Source organism: Mchenga conophoros, linkage group LG5 (genome assembly GCF_057382185.1).
Source record: "Mchenga conophoros isolate Kocher_MC1m ecotype Shallow Benthic linkage group LG5, M_conophoros_male_GT1.1, whole genome shotgun sequence".
In the NCBI taxonomy this organism is placed as follows: Eukaryota; Metazoa; Chordata; class Actinopteri; order Cichliformes; family Cichlidae; genus Mchenga; species Mchenga conophoros.
This window is the reverse complement of record NC_140530.1, coordinates 33,343,997-33,364,046: the sequence shown is the minus strand read 5'-3', so window position 1 is coordinate 33,364,046 and position 20,050 is coordinate 33,343,997. Positions and strand designations below refer to the sequence as shown.

Below are 20,050 nucleotides of genomic sequence, written 5' to 3'. Positions count from 1 at the left end.
CCTTGTTTTTCCGTTTTGCACATTCCATTTAATTTCACAAATTTTCAAGTCTGATGGGGCAGTTGCGCCATTATGTAACTGGTAGTCAAGCCCAGCTAACAGGGGTTATCTGTGTTGAAAAGTTTAGAAATACAAAATGCTTAATGGTCACATAACTGAAAAAACAAACAAAATATGCAAACAAAGCAAAAAAACAAAACAAACAATTACACAAACAAAAACTTCTGGCTTTTTAAAAAAATTTTATTCTTGCATTTAAATCTTGTTGCACTGCCTACCATTAGCCGTTATGTCATCAAGAATTCGTGTCAAATTAAATCGAACACTCAAACACTTGCTTGATTTTGAAGACAGATGGTCGTGTTTCCTGTTTCTCTCTAGTTACCTCACACTAGCTTGATGCAGATTCTGCAGGCACTGGAGGCACCGGGGTCCCTCCTCCCCTTCCCAGTCAAAGATGACATCATCCGTAGTACAAGAAGACTCGTGCAACAGGAGGGATGGGTGTGGATCTCGCCAGTGTAGCCCTCTGTTATAACCTCCACTAACAAACAGCGCACACATGTTTCTGTTTATTAGTGTACTTTTAATAATTCTGACATTAAGTCACGCTGTGTTTTTGAAAATTACAAATGGGATCTTACTGTTTCCTCTGAGGAGTTTCAGTTGTTGACAAGTACATCAACAAACAACTAAATGTTTATTGCTTATAATTACATAATTCATAAAGGTGCCAGTCGCTACTAAGTGCATCTTCCTATATATCCAAGTGAGTAAGCTTTTACTTGCAGTCCATAATTATTTCTTTACAAAAGACCTACAATTCCTTATGGTCCCAGGGACTTTAGCTCAAATTGATTTTCCATTCTGCTTGAGTTTTCTTTTGTAACTGAAGTAATTCCTAATGTAATTCCAAACTTTTGAAGTGTTTCAGAAGTAGTGTAAAATGGCATATTGCATTGGTTTTAGGTTTGTAAGATTGTTAGACCTCTTGTGGATAAAATTGACAGTATACACAAGTGTTCTGTGGGATAACATGCTTTTGATTTCTTTTACTTTCTGGTAGACAAATATAAGTAAAATACAAGCAATAACTTATTTTTATGGTCATCAGTGAAACTGCAGAATGTGACAAAGTGAAGGGTCATCAGTTCAATTCAAAATAAATGGGTCAGGAATTGACAGAATTCCTATCGTTCCTATTTTTTTTAACTCTTATTCTACTACACATGGGGTGGCTGTAGCTCAGGTGGCAGAGCAGGTCAGCCACTAATCAGAAGGTTGGTGGTTCGATCCCAGGCTGCCTCCTGGCTGCATGCCAAATATCCTTGGGCAAGATACTAACCCCATGTTTGCCTACTGGTGGTGGTCAGAGGGCCCGGTGGCGCCAGTGTCCGGCAGCCTTGCTTCTGTCAGTGCGCCCCAGGGCAGCTGTGGCTACAATGTAGCTTGCCTGTGTGTGTGTGTGTGTGTGTGTGTGTGAATGGGTGAATGACTGAATGTAGTGTAAAGCGCTTTGGGGTCTTTAGGGACTAAGTAAAGCGCTATACAAATGCAGGCCATTTACCACTCAAATGCTTAGTACTCATGTCAATAACGAACCAAGGACCCTGTTTCCACAAAAGTTGAACACTGTGTAAAACGGGAATGAAAACAAAATACATTGATTTGTAAATCCCAGAAACCCATATTTTATTAACAATGGATCATGGAAAATATATCAAATGTTTAAAATGTTTTGAATGTTACTGAATGTGATGGCAGTAACATGACTGAAAAAGTTGGCATGGGGTTAATAAAAGGCTCTAAAAGTATACTAAAAAGAAACAGCTCTACTTATTAGGTTAACTGGCAACATGTTAGTAACACGACCGAGTCACAAAAACAGCATTCTAGCAGGGCAGAGTTTCAAAATGCAAAAAAGGGCAAAATGCAAATATAAATTGTGGAACATTTTCAAGAAAAAAAAGTTCCTTAACATAAAATTGTGACACCTTTGAATCATCAAGTAAATGACATCAAAAGACTCAGAGGATCTGGAGAAATCTCTGTGTGTAAGGAATACGGTCAGAAATCACTTCTGGACGTTGCTCTTTTGTTTACGGCAAAATTCATTTAAAATGGACGGAGGCAGAGTGGTCAGACGAACTGAAATCTCAACTTCTTTTTGGGAAACATGGACACTGTGTACTCCACACTAACGAGGAAGGACTTATTCTCATGTATATATCTCATGTATAGCTCATGCACATATCTTTCTACGTAGCACTTTTAATTCTTATCCCTACTTTTATTTTTTCATGTCTATTTAAGTGCTATTTATGACACTATGTTTGCACTGAAGCACCGCAGCAATTTCCTAATGTTGTAAACCTGCTCAACATTTGGCAATAAACCCCTTTCTGATTCTGATTCTGATTCCAGATTGTTATTAACACATATTTCAGTAATACAGTGCTGAACTATATATTGGAGCTATTTCAACGTCTTTTGACCAACTGAAGACATTTGGAAAAGCAAGAAATCTAACAAAGCTGCCCAACAGGACTGCTGAGCAGCAAGAGTTGTGTCAGACAAGAATAGGGCAATTTCCCTCTCCCAGAACTCCAGCAGCTGGTCTCTCCAGTTCCCAGATGTTTACAGGCGATTGCTAAAAAAAAGAGGAAATGCTTCATGGTGGTAAACAACCCCATCCCAACCTTTTATAGACATGTTGGTACCTCTACATTCAAAGTGAACTTTTTTTTGTTTTCCTAAACTAGTAAATTTTCTCACTTGAAACATTTTATATGTTCCCTGTGTTCTACTTTTTTTTGTTTTCCTAAACTAGTACATTTTCTCACTTGAAACATTTTATATGTTCCCTGTGTTCTACTGTGAATCAGATATGGGTTTAAGAGATTTACACGGCACCCCCAATTTTTTTTGACATTGAGGTTGTACATTAATATATAAATTCTTTGCTTCTTTTGAAACAGTTCAAGCATATTTTTTAAAAGTTTGTTGTATTCAAAAGTTCAGCTTGTATTAAAAGGAGTAACAGATTTATTGAGGAACCTAAGTCTCATCTAACTAGAACATTAACTGCTCCCTGAACTATTGTGACTCATCAGTTTGCTGCGACAAAGGTTCATTTCCTTTTGATAAATAAGGAGACTGGGAGTTAGTGACACAAGCACACTCAAAATAAATGGGAAAAATCTGATTTATTTCTTAACTGGAACACATTATCCCTCCACTACACATTTAGGTAGCTCATAGTCGGGGACACACTATCTGAACAAAGAGTTATGGATAGAAACATAAAAATAAAACATCTGATACTGCTTACAACCAAAGGTATCTTTAAAAATATATGCATAATCTAAAGAACAACGTGACATAACCAAAATGGTATAAAAGAGGTATGTAGTACATTTAAGGGCATACAATATATATTTTTTTGCCTCTTCTACAAGGGTCAAATTTAGTGCATTTGAAGAAAAAAACTCTCGAGTCCCTTTCATGTTTCAATAAGGCATATATGTGAAGTTTATCACATCTTACTATACCGAGACAATTATGGAGAACAATTTACTTTCTCATTTAAATATTAAACAAAGAAAAACGTTTAATTATAGTTAAATTATACAAATGATTCTTGTTTTTTCAACAAAAAAGCTTCATATTTCTTCACTGCAATGACAAAAAGAAGGAAGTCATATAGGAGCACATTCGTTTAAAAGATATCATGAAATCAACAGGCTACCACAGAGCATGTGCAACAGTCTTCAAGTGCCTCAGGTGTTGTCATTCATTTGTTACTGAGAAAGAAATCCTTCAACCAAGATTCAGTTGATTCTGCATGTTAACTAATTCTCTTCTTCCTTCTTTAATGCAACAACAAGAACCTGATGATTGTTTTTGCTGTTTATTCTGTATCTGATTTGCCATCCTTGTGCCTTGGGAGCATCTCTTTGGTTTCCTCACATTCTCTATTGCAATCCCCTTTACATTGTATGATTGATTCTTTTTTTAAATTTTAATTTTTAAAAAGGTATTCACTATTAGGGCACAACATTAAAATGAACAATCCATTTAAGGTTGGAGTAACTGCTTAGTCTCAAACATAAACAAGAAAGAAAAGTACAACGAGGGTTTAATTCTCACTGGCAACTGTCACAAACAGCAGGTTTGGGAGAAAATACTTTAATGTCACTGAACATGTTTAGTTGCATGACTGAGGACCAACCAAAGCAGATGGGAGACAGTTCCTGGTTTAAGATGAAGTGAAGGGACTGGGTCTCATATGGTAGGTTGATGAAGGTGCTGGTCAGACCCGAGTCTTCGCTATGACAAAGATGTTTTCTTCTCCCACTGCACCACTGGTCCGGGGTTTAGGGAGCTGAAAGAGGGAGGACCATGGGAAGGGCCCTAAAGAGTCAGCTCTGTCATAGTGGTGGCTACAACCTCGTCATGTCTCTGACTCATGCCCTGCCAGTGGGATGACAAACACAGTGATGTCATCACCAGAGCCCAGTCTATCGTTGGGTAGCCGCCAGCCACGCTCCTTCAGCACCCCCCTTGACCTCATAAGCAGGTCCTGCGCTGCCAGTGTATATCTGCACAACAAACACCGAGCAGAGGCATAAATCACAGTTACAGCATATTCAATATGGACAGCAGGGAAAAGACTGTGAAAAGGCATTATCTATTTAGTGTGAATGAATCTTGTATTTAAGTGCAGTAAGAGTACCTGTTCAGGAATGTTAAATAATAAGTAATTTTAATGAAAACATGACCAAAGTTCAGAGGAAAAATATCTCTGTGGTGGACTATATCAGCTTAAAGGTTCTCAGTCTTAACAAATTTGATGATATACCCTATACTGATCTCACTGATGTTTATCTGCTGTGCCACAGCAGTTTTCTTCTGCCTGACTAATCAAACATAGTTCATGAAGAACTAAAAGACTTTAAACGACTGAAGTTATTTTTTTAAATAAAGAATTCTTTGTCTGACAGAAAAGGAGAATTAATGCTGAAAGAAAATAAACAAAATGAACATCACCATCTTACTGGCTCAGAATTTCACATGTGGTGGATCCCTAATCTGTTTTATTTTGAAATTATTATTTTTAATATATTCATTTATTTCCATTCCATTTCCTTTTTACAAAAAATAAATAAAAATCCCTTCTTGCCCTTGTGGGCGGTCTGTCTTTCAAGCTTGGTTCAACTACCAGAGGCCTGGGAGCTTGAGGGTCCTGCGCAATATCTTTGCTGTTCCTAGGACTGCGCTCTTCTGGACAGAGATTTTGGATGTTGTTCCTGGGATATCGGCCACTTCCTCTATCTGCCGGTTGTACATACCGTGCAGGGTCCTGTCCCTCCATGATGGCCCCTCCTCTTGCTCCTCTTCTTTCTTGGGTTTCTGCTGCCTGAGGTATTCACTGAGAACCCGATCAGTTGTTGCCATCTTCTATATGTACTTGTAGTGCAGTATCACCTTCCAATAGCGTAATCCCCTCAGTTCTGACCACCTTCTCTCTTTTTGTTACCATATCTCCAGTCCAAATGACATTTTGAAGTTGTAGTCGTCGTCATCATGGTGTGAATCAGTGAATTAATGTTGATGTAATATATACAAATCATTTCCTATTATTCTCTCTAACTACTGCAACACCTGTTGCTAATCTGTTAATCACTCTCCTCAGTACATATACCTCTCTGGTTCCCTTTATCAACTCTCAGATTTTGTCATAAAACGCATTTTTTTCATTTGAATGTTTGCATTTCTTATTTTGTTTCCTCGCTTTTATAAATATTGTTTCTAATTAATGATATTTGGTTTTGCTTCTGTACTTTTTTCCCTTGTTTTTGCCTCTTGGTAGGCTTTTTTGCCTATCTGAAATCTTTGTGTTGTGTGACAACTAATATTGGTTACATATGAATTTTATTGGATTTTACTATGCCTCCTGTCAAAATGATTCATACTCTATGTCGTTCACAGTCACCAGACATCAGTGAAACATTTTGGATTTTACTACCACCATCTTCAAGGTGCCAAATAAGGAAACATCTTCTGGATAAAATGGTGCGATCAAGGTACTCACACTCAACACGTTTTCATATTTGTTGAATTTGTTATCCATCTGTATACTGTAATGTCTGTTAACATTTTTAATAATGTATCTGGCCACTAGTTTAACATCTCAGGAGAAGAATGGAAGTAATGGGCTAAATTAGAATTGTTAAAAACTTATTGATAAACACTTAAAACTATCTGATGTATGCTTATAGATTCAACCCATAACTACATTAGAATTACCATAAAGAATTTACCATAGGGTTATATTCAGGTTACATAATAGATTAAATATTCTGCAAGTGTTTTGCATTTGTTTGCCGCCACCTAGTGGACAAACTCTGTACAGCACACCATCTGAACATGATCACATGACACATGACCCAGCGCACACACCCAGAATAAAAGCCTAATAAAAAGGATTATTTGGGAGACTGCATACCTCATGGGATCAGAGGGGTCACAGCAGGATAAGTAGGCTGTAATAGCATCTGCCACTTCCTTGTCCGTAGTTACATCCCAAAGTCCATCTGTGCCCATGACCAAGACATCATCTGGGCCGTGTTTATGTTCATCCAGGTTATAAACCTTCACCTGTCATTGAGATAAACCAAATTAACGGATTTATATGCCTATTTATCATGCTGTCAGTACTTCTTCTAAATTGCAAAAAGAAGAAAGGCAACCATTCATGTGCATGTCAACTGCAAGCAAGATTAGTGAATGCACTGTATGCTGGCATGCAAGGGTCATAACCTCCATTTGCTGTAGTAAAGCTGCTCATTTTTTGTCACAAATCTGATGTTAAGCTAAGTCACACTGTTAGAGTGACTTACAGGAAGGGTGGCCTTTTTAGATAAGCTTAGACATATTAGAATAAGATTCTAGTATGTCTACGCGAGTGGCTCTCAATGTAACTTTGAGTGGGGGGCCTAAAACGGAAGTAAGGAAGTGGTTGCAGAGATTGGTTAAGCCGTCTTCTCTCTAATGCATCAGTATGTTTATTGCCTCGAATGACTGTACCATTATGAAGCAAGTCTAAATAGGAATTTGGGGCAAGCTTTTTTCGAAACGTAGCAAAAAACCCTGAGAGTTTAAACAATAAGGGCACTATCATGGGTAACTACTGTCAGGATAAATTCAAAGACAATAATAACAAATCGGTACATAAATACTCCAGGAGTCATAACATGGTAATATCTGGTTCTCTGTGCTAGATTGGAATATTTGACCCATTTATTTACCCATACCTGAACTTATAAAAAGCCTTTAGAATATTGCTCTTATCCATATTTGGGACTTCCAACCTTTCACTGACAGACCAGTAAGCGAAGCCCAATGCCCAACAACTATTTGAATGTATCTTAACGCTCCTAAATGGCCAAAGCAGTAACAGGCTCAGGCTGACTCCTCCCACTCACCTCAGGGACGCACGAGAGGAAGGGCTTAATGTAAATGTTGGAGTTGTAAACTTTCAGGTCATGATCACCGAGCCCACGGGTCACTCCGATTGTTGCCATGACACGAGCCTGTACACACATACACATTAGCAAGAACAAGCACGAAGACACACAATAATATAGGTTATTGCTCCGGGATGCGCTTCAGTTCTCACACAATCCATTTATGGGGGATTATTAAGCGAAGACAATGTTCTTTCAGACAATAATGAAAATACTGAGCATGTCTCTCATTTTTTAGCCAGGCAGAGACCACATTTAGCTAACAACATTAAGATTATGGAAATGCTTTAAAATGCAATTAGGTGTTGTGATTAAATTTAATACATTAAATAAAATTCACAGACTTTTTCTCTCTTCTTACCTTTTTCCCTTCTCCATATATCAGGGGAAATTTCAAATCATCTTCAACAATTGTCTTATAAGCCCTACAGGAAACACAATTAAAGCTGATCATTACCTGATCAAGTGATTGTTTGCTCAACATAAAATAAGCTCTCTTATTAAAAGCAAAATATCAAAATCAATCATTTTAGTGTTGAAAATGTGACTATGCTAGTATTACATTGTTTAAACTAGATATTTTGGGTTTTTAATTATTTATTTTAAAAAAACAGCACTTACTTTTATTCGTATTTTCTTATTTGTCATAGACTAAACAACTAACATGAATAAAGTTCATGATTTTTTTATATTCTTCCTAATACTCCGGAGTAAAATCAGTCAAACTGTTCTTAACACTTACAGGGTGCCTCAAGCAGATTAAAGAGATGAAAAAGTGATTAACTGTCCAAAATGTGATTAAAAAGGTTTACCAGCCAGTCATACTGTGGTCTCTGTAGAGCATCTTTTTACCCAGCTCACTGTGTTGGATCCTACGAGGGAACTCAATGTGAGTGAACTCATTTCCCAGGAGCTCTGGCCTCAGGAAGCCCTGGAGGGGTTCACAGAATTAGAAAGGTTGAACTGAACTAGAGAATAAAAAGCTCAACCTAAGTCACGATTCTTGTCTTTCTTCTAAAACATGAAAGGCTACAGGACACTATATGACAGAAGGCCTTGAGTGCAGTATGTTAAAATGAAAAGGATAAAACGCTCCATTTTAGCAGTAAACATCATCCACCCACTCTGTGACTCAGAATTACAAACAGATACTAAAACAGACAACCGGTTAATGCCAGTTTATTTCAGTGATGATGTACTTTACTGTCAGGAAAGGGTCATTTATCTAGGAACTGCACAAGATGCAGAATGTGTCTGCAGGATGAAAATGATAAAATGCAGTCCTGGTCAGAAGTTTGCATACACTCACCATGGGCATGAATGTCATTATAAATCTGGGGTTTAACTGTTCTTTTTCACAGGTAGAGTGATTGTACAGCATACAAAAAGGAGGGCTATTTCCAAATCAACAGATAGACACTTGAAACTTTGACATAGCTGGATGTTTCAAAAGGACAACGGGAAACATCAACATTAACAGGCTAACATTAACCTTTTGGAATGGCCTTTCCAAAATCTGAACGTCATCCCTATTGAAAATCTATGGACTATGCTTTAAACCTGGTTTTGCGCCAGCTAACCAACCAATTTAAATTAACTCTGTCAATTCTGCCTGAAAGAGCAGTTTAATATCCAGCTAGCTGATGACTACAAAAAAAATCTGACTGAGGTGCAACTTGCTGAGAGCCATTTAACTGTGAGTGTATCTGCATATTTGAACTGTAGGTATATTTTTTTTGACCATGTGTGGATTGCAGAAAATCAATTCAAAGGGTTCAATAACGGCCCAACATTACCACAGCATTCATGCCCATGATGAGTCTATGCAAACATCTGCCCACAACTGTTTATTAGCCACATAAAAAACAACAACATAGATTACCAGATACTGTAGCCGCTGTCTCTCAGACTCAGGTGTAAATTCATTTGTCATGGGAATAACTTCATTATTTCGTATGATTATGGCCCTGCAGAGAGAGGGAGAAAGACAGGAGTGAAAAGACAACTCAAGTGAGGTTACTTGACACTGTAGTGTCCTGTAGTGAACACAAGAGGGATCTTAAAGCTATGAAAACAAATCATATTTCCCTCACCTGCTATCTCCAGCATTGGCTACGTAGAGTTTCCCCATTAAATGTATGGCAGCTAAGGCACAACAGCCACCAGAAATGGCATACGACGATTTTTCCTTTTCAATTAGGTCATCCTGTAATAAAAGCGAAAAAAAAAAAAAAGTCAAGACAAAAGGCTGCAAAATCTCTGCTGCTTAAAAGCTTGCTTTCCCTCTCATCATCCTGAATAGCTCATTATTTTCTTCATGCATATTCATTTTCAAAACAAAACTGCAGCGCTAATGAAAAGAAACAAGGATGCTTTGAAGAATGCATTACCTAGGCTGAGTGTTACTTTTTATAGGTATGATCTTAATCAGACAGTGATGTTGCATCAGAGAAGAATACCATTTCAAACTTACAAACTGAAACAGAAGTATGAGCTGTCTATTTTTTTTTAATTTGGATATTTCCAGTGACCCAGAACCTTAAAATGTGTGTGTGTGTTTTAAAGCTTTCCTATTTGTGGCTGATGAGATAACGAAAGATGACTGCAGTTGTTGTGAAGTGGTTTAGCCATGACTGTTCTGGCAACTGTCAAAGCAATCCACAACAACAACAAAAGTCTATGCTATCTATCTTATTCCTTCAACATTAATTTGCCTGGCTGCCTGCAGAGAGTGCAGCTATGCACGCACCCTTTGAATCAGACTGTAGGTAGCCAGGTTGTTGTGAGACGGGGATGGAAATTATACATGGTGTATGGACTGTGTACACTGACTCCAATCTGGCAACCTGGGTACCAAAATGCAAACACCTAAAACTTATGTATTTATGTATTGATGAGTATTCACAATAAAGGTTGAGGGTCTTAAAGATTGCAGAAGTTTTATGAATACAGCTGGGCTTTGATATACCTACCAACACTCCCGTCTTAACCCTGTGTCTCTCATTTTCAAGTCATTCAAATGTTAAAAGAAATTCCATCCCATATATATTCATAAACATCAAAGTGGTGCTGTGGAAAAGCTATTAGCTAAAGCTAAAAGATATTCTAGTTTATAAAGCTTCATATTTGGACAAGATGAAAGCGCTGATGAGGACATCTGACATAATTCAGATTGGACACAACACACATACACTGCCATACCTAGAGTAATGTTAGCATGGCCAAAAACCCAAAACAAAACATGAGAACAAAGTGATTTGCTCTCTGTGCATGATCTGCATGCCAGATCATGCACTTCTGGTTATTAAAGCTAAAATCTTCGGTTATGTTGGTGTTCAAAGACACAGATGGGCAAAAATGCTTACCACAGCTTAAATATGCCAAGTGTGGTTTGCTTTTTTCCCCCATTGTCTACTCACCATCTGTTTGAAGGCAGTCTCTATGACTCCCATCACCAGGCTTTCCAAACTGACAACTTTCTCCATGTAAAAGCGCACTGAAGCGTCGCTGACTGCATCTGGGTCCTCTGGTTCTTGTGCACCCCCTTTCTTTGCCTCCGCCTGATATGGGCTGCCATTCTTGGCCAGGCAGATAGGAGGAGCACTGCTGGGGTTCTCCAGGAGGTGGCAGATCTCCCCCAAGCGGTCTCTGATTAGGTGGTGAAGAAGCTTGGAGGCCATGATGGCTGCGCCAGAACCTGCATGTCCATCAAATATCCCCCAGAAGTGGAGAGGAATTCCTGTACCATCCTAAAAGAGGAAACAGTCACAGACAGACATAGTGTATTAAATAAGAGGAGAATTCATCTGCTTCCTTGGTTAAAAAAAGCTCTTATGACATTACAACTTTGAACAGAAAGCACAGCTTATTGAGTGTTCACAGATTATGGCAATTTTTTTAAAACTATAAGCAAAATATTTCTTCAAGATCTGTTATTACATTCCCAAATCAATCTTTCTAAACAACAGCCACATCATGAATCAAGTTTTTATTCGTCGAACCACTAAAGTTTACAATAATAGTGCAATAGTACTGTATATAACTGAAGTAATATTAATTTAAAATAGTCTTATAGCTTTTGAAAAGGAATGTAGGTAAAACGTCTTCCAATCAGGTCTTTTGCTGTTTATAACACAGTGAGCAATGCGAAAGCACTGCCACCTTTGTTTTGGCAGGAATGTTAATAGACCCAGTTGGCCTGCCTGACTAACCAACATATAAACAGGCCCAAGACATCTGCCTACCCCTCTGATGCTAGACTCGAGTGGGGGAAGGGTGCAACAAGGGATGATGTAATTCATTTACACCAAATGGAGGACACGAATGTACTTTGTGTGCCTGCAGGTCTTACAGGAGTTGTGAGGCCCAAGGAGAGACAATGACTATAAGACTTTTCTTTAAAATATTCTGAAATAAATGCCCTTTTTGACCACCTGGAGTCAGTGGGAACAAGCTGTACACACGATGACTTACATTGACTTACCTTTTTAAGTCCATCGTGTAAACTTCTTACGTTTTAGTCTTATTTGAGCTCTGTCGCAGTATCAATTTGGAGATTTGTGCAGGGCAAGTAATGTGCAGTGAGCCTTTTTTTTTTTAACAGATTACGCAGTGATGTGGTTGAAAATAACGCTGATAACAGCAGCGTGAGTCAGCAAAAACAGTTACAGTTTGAGAAAAAACGCTGTAAGTTGTTAAAACGCTCAGTAGAGCTGGGGGTGAGACTATCTCATGACTTTGCACCATTTCACACAGAAAGTGTAGTCATGCGGTCCTTTGTTAAATTGAAACCATCCAACTACAGCGACTTTCAGAAAATTGAGTCAGTCAATCAAAACATCTGTTAATTCGGGTCAAATTAAAGTCACGAAATCTGAGTTGAAAGTTTTGTCTGAGGTGTTAATGTTGAATCCTGCTAAATCCTGTTGGCTATTTCTGTGCTGTAGTAATTTGCTTCTTTAAATGTATTCACATTTAAATGTATACAGAATGAAAAAAAATATCTAGATGGAAACTACACTCGGTGAAAATCTGTGAAAACAGCACTGCTGGATATGAAGTAAATACAATGCATGCTCAGATGGGGTGCAGCGGTTTATGTTCTGTAAGGGAACATTATGCTTCAGGCTACATAACAAGGCATGCAAACATCTTTCAGTGACATTCCCCTCAGACATGTTTAGGACTTTATATATACTGATGTCAGATTTGTTCACTTTTTTCCATTTGTTCATACATTTCATTCCTCATTCCCTGATTCTAGAAATCTGTCCTTCACTCACCCCGTTTTGATCTAGCAAAGTAGAGTTGCGGTGTTTGCCACTCGGCTTCTTCACAAACACTTTCTCACATGAGGCCTGGTCCTCGTTCAACATGCTCTTCCCTGCATTGATCACCCTGATTGAAAAAGACACAAGGAGGAAAGGTGAGCCCGGAGTCGGATGATTTATAGTGTTTGCGCTCATTCCTCTAACCGCATAAAAAACACAATAGAGAGAGTGCAACAGTGGGGTGAAAAGTGGGGCAGGATGCAGTCATGTCCCAGAGGGAACTTGCAGAAGGGATTAAGTGTTTTTATGATGAGCTGATGCCTGTGGAGGATAATGGCTTTAGAGTAATGCACTGATTCATACTGTAGAAGCATCATCTATCACAGGGTGTGCTTCAGCAGTGTCAGCTGAAACTACCGATGCACAACAGCATTAACATCATTTTTTAAAATACCAATACAAATATGTTTTTTTGCATGATATACAGTTTTGTTTTCAGAGAACCATCTATTCACATTTCCCATTCAATCTGAAAATGAGCTGGCAGATTTCTAAAATTTGCATGCATTGTAATATAATCCATCACTTTACACACATTGCACATTATAGCAATGTACCGTTACACAGTACAGACTTTTAAATAATTCTTAATCCTCTGTCGATTGATTTTTTTGGGCCAGTGGAAGACACGTGCAACACGACACTGACACAGTATCATCTTACTGTCACAAAACAGGAACTATGTAAACAAAGGCTCACCTAGATAAAGCAGACACAACTAATGTGTACATTTGGAGTTGTCTTTCTGGCCTTGCAAATACTCTCTTCATATCTTTATTTCCTAGAAATCCTGAGGGAAATATCCAACACTTTAGCAATTAATTACTCCTCTAGCACATAGTTAACTCTGTCATTTGAATTTTCAGCAATGAGAACCAACCAAAAGAGTAATGCCCTAAAATGAAACCGTGAGCTGAATGTTCCACAAAACGGGAAGTTGGCAGATGAGGTAAGGCAGTCGTAAATGGTTAAGATTGCGTCTTTCTGGTCTTGTAGTGTAAGCTTAAAGTGCTTCACACTACAAGCCCCATTCACTCTTTGACACACGTCTTACAGCACTTTAATAACACTTAAGCAGTGATGATTCTTCATGGCCTGTGTTGGTGCTAAGCAACTTACCCAAGAATACTTAAGTCAGCTGACTTTAATAGTCACAGATAAAACCACTGATCTCTGCTGAATGGACAACCAATCTAGTGGACAACTCTGTGACATTATTTGTTGAAATTATGTCTAGTTCTATTTCAAACTACAAAAATAATGACTAGATATTTTATAACATAAATAATAGATCTTAAAAATGTAGCTAAAGGCTTCCTAGAAAAAAAACTACAGCCAAACTAAACTCATACTCAACTGTGAATGATTTGTAGCAACGACACGCAAAGCTCCACTGGCAAGGTCCATTAAACTGTAACGTGAACCTAGCTGGGAAAGACTGAAGTCTATCTAGACCTCATGCTGGCACATTATGTAACGTTTTTACTTTTAATTATAGATAAATGCCACATTAGCCGGATAATGTGTCATTAATACCCACTGCACAATTCCAGTAATTCAAGTATTGTCATTAAAATTCCCTCAGAAACTTCTGCATAGAAGGAATGAGCAATTTATCAGATAATGCCGGGATCATGAGAGGCAAAAGTAAAGTAAACAAAGACAGTAAATAAAAAAAAGAGAGGCTGACAGTGACGAGGAAAGAGGACAAACTAAATAGTCAAACAACAAAACGGGGAGAGAGATTAGTAAAAATTACATCAGAGTAAGACTTCTGACCTTTCACATTCCATATAATTCAGCTGATTACAATCTTTTCAGAAGATGGATGCTGTATAGTCTGGAGCTTTGATTTCAGACAGTTACAAAAATGAGGCTCAAAATGTAACGGCTGCCCAAATCTGGATTATAAAAAGCCCCTTCACGTTCTAATCAGTTGAAAGCAGCGGTCAGACACCAGCGTCCTGCACTGCGTTCCCTGCATTAGGACTAATGACAGAGAAGAATTTAAAATCACTCGATTGTAGTCTAAACTTTCTGCCAAAGCCAAGACAATGTTCAAAGATCACATATATCAGATGGGAAAATTGCACTGATGACTCAACTTTACACAAACATTTCCAGATATTTCAAAGGACTGGACAAAGAAAGTCCAGGGAAGTAGCCAACTGCTATGCTGGTGGCACAACAGGTAGTATGCCTGACTCCGAAGGTTGCTTGTTCAAATCATGCCCGAGTCAAGCTCTCTGCAGGTACTATTTGTAAAATCCATGGAATCCTCACGTTGGTGGGTTCCTGCCAAGTCTCAGCTACTTGAATTAATTGACACCCTTTGGTGCATGTCATCCTTTTCTCTCTCTGTGGCTATCTCCAAGGGTTGAAAATAAGGTCTCTGTGTGAAAGAAAAAATCTTATCATTTCAAAACTTAATGGATGCATTGTGTATGTTTTTAGAAAAAAAAGGCTAAATGTAAACATAAGCTTTGTACTTGAGAAAATTCCACAGTACACCTTAAAGTGTTGGTTCCATAAGATTTTGGAGGCCTGCAGCATGCTTGGCTGAAACGTGTCAGTGTTTACTTTTCCCATGTGATAAACTCCTACACCCACAATAAAGAATCAGCAATAATTCTGTTTTAAAAGCAGTCACATGAGCCCCATAAGCTATTATTGAACATGCTGGTTGCTGGCGTGGGAGGTTGCCATTCTAAAACACGGCCTTGCTGTAATGTGACTTAACTCTTTCACTTATTTGTCTTTCGGTCATATGCTTTCACAACCTGTGACTGAAAACCATGGCTGTCGTGTTTGGTAAAACAGTGCTTCTCTGTTTCAACCGTCTTATTCTATTATGCAAGGAAAGTTCAAGAAGAGGAAGCTATGAGTTCCAGTGAATTCTCTATTTCGGGTTACTTGACAAAAATGTCTCTGTGTAAACATCATCTTTGAAACAAATTGCAAATTCTCCAAGTAAAACATTAAACTCTATGCAAAGTACTGTGAATTCACTTCATAGTCTCTTGCTGAGGACAGGCAGCTTTAGAGATACAGAAACAGTTTTGTGGTTCAGTCAGCGGGAGATCAGTGATGCATATAATCTAGTGAATGGAAACACTTCTGAAACAAGCCTTTGATCCTTTAAAAGGACGTTTGCACGGTTCTCTGTCGTTCAAGATTCTTTTTGCATAGCTGGTGTCAATTCAGCTTCAAGTAAAACTGGAAACTGTACGTCCGTTTTGTCATCCGGCCGGTTTTGGGTGTGCTATGTGCTCATGACAGATCCTCAGTGAGTTGTCTGACAGCACTTTTACAAATTAAATGTGAAAAAGATATACTCTCTGGTTGCTGCTGATTGAAGCTACCTCAAGTGGAAGTTGGCAGGCTGACAAACACTGCAGGCCTTGTTACATAAAATCTTCCGCAGTGTCAAAGTAAAGTCTTCATGAGGAACTTTAAAAAAAAAATCAGACTAGTTATATTCTGATTCCTATTCAGGGAGGGGAAGCTTCCCATCACGTTTGGAAGGCCCACAGTGCTAAGAAGAAATGAAAGCTGACAGTCAAAGACTGACAAAAACAATTCCCCTGTAGAAAAACAACTTTATGTGAGCTGTATACTACTAAAGATATTATATTTAAAACATACGGCAACTTATGAACTCTGCCCCACCATTAGTTCAGGATCTGTGCTCAAAATAGAGTCACTAAAAGAATGTGAGCCAAAAAGTACAATCGCTTGAACAATAGGTTTAGAAATACACAACAACATGGGTGTAACTCTATTCATCTGAGGTTTATTTACTCCACTAAGGTAGATTTTTTGTTTGTCTATGAAAGATCTGACAACAGCCCAAAACACGAATATGCTCCGTTTCTAATGAAATGAAATGGAAAAAAGGAAGAAGTTAGAAACAGCTTTATATTTCAGCTTGTAACAGTTTTATGTACAATGGGCCACACTTTACGCACACTGACAGTAAACTGAACATCATTCATGTATTCTATCTTGTATTATATACAACTAAGGAGCATAAAAGACCTTTAATCATTCATCCTTCTTTATTGTTTTGCTCTTCTAACATCTGCTTTTCATGAATTATTAATCATACTACAAGGAATAAATATGTCACATACAATGTTTTTTCAAATGTGAGTCCTTGCTTCCTCAAACTCTCTTACATGATACCAGTGGCAGGACCTGGAAGAGCGCCTCCATATTAAACTAAACAGTATTAAATACCCATTTGATTAAAGCATTTTGAGTGTCTTACTGTAAGTGCACTCACTTATTTATGCTGACACAGTGTTGTACACCAACACCATAGCAGCAATTAGACTCATTATCTCAAGCATCCTACACTGTGCACAGATTTTAGGTTCAGAATTCCTAACCTGTTTTACCACATGAGTCCAATTTGCGAGAAAGCAGTATTCCACCTCTTCTGGGTGCAACGCTATAACAGGAACAAACCATGGGAAAACCTAACAATGACCATGAATCCTTATTATCACCAGCATGCCCAAGACACACTAATTAGTTGTTATCAAAACGGAGAAGATGCAACACAGCGTCCATCTGTATTATTCAGGCTGCCATTGTTCCTACTCTGTACAGGGGAGTAAAGATCACTGGACAAAATGGACCGAGGCCTAAACAAACGATCATTCGAAAGGCTCTTATCATTGCCGTGTGGGTGAATAAACAACTGCTTAATGAATGGAAGTGATCTCAAATAAAAATAGCCATACAGTTGGATAAATTTAGAACCTGACAGCAGTTGTAATTTGGCATCAGTGTATCATGGTTGAGCGTGGACAAGGTTTGTAGCTCTGTTGTTAATTGCTTCCATTTTAGAGTTGTTTGCTTTGGACTGACGTTGAGTTTTCTGTGGTCTCAGTGTGCTGATGTGACACGGATGGTTCAGATTGTTTGGGGTTTTAACCTCCGTATGAAATGAGCACTGACAGCTGATGTGTGATCAGATCAGCCGATTACGTTGTGTTGTAAGCAGCACCGCTAATGCTGTGATTAAGTGACTCATGTTAAAGTAATCTGCTGAAGAATTCAGATGAATTACAGAGATGATGCAACTTTCCACAGAACATAATCAATACGTGCGTTAAGTCCTCATATCTGACCGTACTTATTCATTCTTCTGAAACATTTGGTGTTGAAATTTCACATCTGAGACTTTCCACATGAGTCAGTTATATATTTTTTTTTTATTTTCACAATGGGTCAAGGAGGACAGGCATGGATAATATAGCCCACATAGTGTTAGACTGTATTTATTCAGCCCTTCACAACCACCCACTTCTGGAGGAGGGGAGCATCTGAAAGTGTTTTTCCTCAGCAAGAATCATCTGAAGAACACATTTTGTTTAGTGGTATAAATAAAATGAGGCTGGAAATTTTCTATATGTGAGAGGACTGCAGGTGTGTAAAGAATACGAAAGCATCATAGTAAAGACAAGGACAGGGGTTGTGCAGTCGGACTGACAAATGCGAAGAGCCTCTGCCTCATTTAGCCACAAAGATAAGTAAACCCACATGGCATTTTGCTACCTAGTTATCTGTTAATCGGAACACTGCAAATGCAAACCCCACTGGTTCTGTTAGGAACGAGTAGATACACATTTCCTGCTTTCACTTCTGTATGGCCCCAGTAAATCAAAACTGAGGTGGAGCCTGTATTCAAACATGACAGTCTCTTAGGATACGAAAGCCTTATATCTAATTACAGCACTGACACCCTGGTCCAAATTTACATTGTTTATCAGCAGCTCACGGGAGGAACATTGAATGGAAACCGTTCAATAGCAAAAGGCCACATTGGCTGCTGCAGTGCACTCGAAACTGCAGCAGCTATAAAAATAAATAAATAAAAATCACTTATCAGGCCTGGCACTCATCGGGACCCTTGCAAAATTTTTACTGATACAATTCAATGATTTTCGGATCAATTAATATGTCACTGAAATCACTGATACACTCACTCTGCGTATCCTGTTTGCCAGGGAAGCCTGCTGCCTCTCTTTAACGTGAGCACCGGCCGCGATGCGTGCTCGGTGGAGTACTGCAGGAGCTCCGGGGTGAGGTCCAAGAAATCCGGCCGGCCGTAGGGAAAACGAGGCGGCAGGCTGTCCGTACCGCAGGTCTGTCCACCAGAGTGATGGTTATGGTGGTGGTGTCCGTGCGGCATCATCCCTCCGACCAGGTTGGACATGGCGTTTTTAACTTTGCTGATCATCATCGGCACCGACAGTGGGGTAAAAGATCCGGACGGAAAATTAGACGCGATGCGATATTATGTTGTTAGAGACGGGAGAAAACAACAGCAATACATAGCGAGGGACGAGAATCATTTCAGGAAGCGATTTTTTTCCCTCCTTGGCCCCATGTGACAGTTTTCAGAAAGGCAGACGCGATGTTTTCCTCATTGAAACAGAATAAAGCCCTCACTGGCTGCGCACAAGCTGTAATCCAGCAGGAGACTATCTCATCTCAGAAGGCAGGGCTTCACAGGGATGTGCAGCCAGCCGTGAAAATGTCTTACACATACCCCCTCCTCAAAAAACACCCCCCCCCCCCCCCAAAACCTTTAACAGAAATCACATGAAAGTAACATAAATGTCAGTCAATGACAAATGAGGAGATAGTAATATGATATATATGACGTCTCACGAAGCCCTGAACTATTGCAAAGGACTAAATCCGAACACGTTCAAGCCTTTTCTGATTAAATGAAAAATCTGGATATCAGTTTTTTTTAAAGGCAAGCTTTCATAAATTATGGCATTAAAGGTTACTATGATTTGTAATAACCGATTTTATAGTCTTAATATATTTATTAAAACAACATTTGAGTTGCCAGATTATGAAAAATGGCTTTGCTGATTTAGCTTCTTAATAAAGGGCAATGAGTTTTTTTTACTTTCTAATAAATCATCAGGTTTGCAGGTGTAAAAGCTTAAGGCTCAGGTGCAGTTACATTATATACAGGCATAACTGAACCTTCACCCAGGGCGATTCTAGCTCTTTCAACACCTCAGACAATAAGAAGATTAGCCCCCCCCCCTCTCACAACAGTGTCTGTAAATAAGCGCATTTACAGACACTCAAAACCTTTTAGGTAATTCTATGTATTTGGCTGTAGCCTCAAACAAAAAAGTTGAGAAGATGTTAAGTATA

General features: G+C 38.7%; 1 protein-coding gene across 1 annotated transcript; it reads right to left on the bottom strand.

The window, feature by feature from the left end:
• Positions 1-3,187: 3,187 nt before the first annotated feature.
• Positions 3,188-19,386, bottom strand: ppm1j (protein phosphatase, Mg2+/Mn2+ dependent, 1J). Its single transcript, XM_085275013.1, has 10 exons — positions 18,856-19,386; positions 12,812-12,926; positions 10,949-11,278; positions 9,623-9,735; positions 9,412-9,496; positions 8,342-8,460; positions 7,891-7,954; positions 7,488-7,595; positions 6,509-6,660; positions 3,188-4,601 (listed from the first exon to the last, which is right to left on the bottom strand). The coding sequence occupies exons 1-10, from the start codon at positions 19,110-19,112 to the stop codon at positions 4,454-4,456; spliced, it is 1,491 nt and encodes a 496-aa protein (XP_085131139.1). The 5' UTR covers positions 19,113-19,386; the 3' UTR covers positions 3,188-4,453.
• Positions 19,387-20,050: the final 664 nt, after the last annotated feature.

Coding starts and splice junctions, on each gene's coding strand:
- ppm1j (XM_085275013.1), bottom strand. CDS start 19,112: ATGATGATCAGCAAAGTTAAAAACGCCATGTCCAACCTGGTCGGAGGG. Junction 9,736..10,948: donor AGACTGCCTTCAAACAGATG/GTGAGTAGACAA, acceptor CTTTTATTACAG/GATGACCTAATTGAAAAGGA. Junction 7,596..7,890: donor TATATGGAGAAGGGAAAAAG/GTAAGAAGAGAG, acceptor ATGTGTGTACAG/GCTCGTGTCATGGCAACAAT.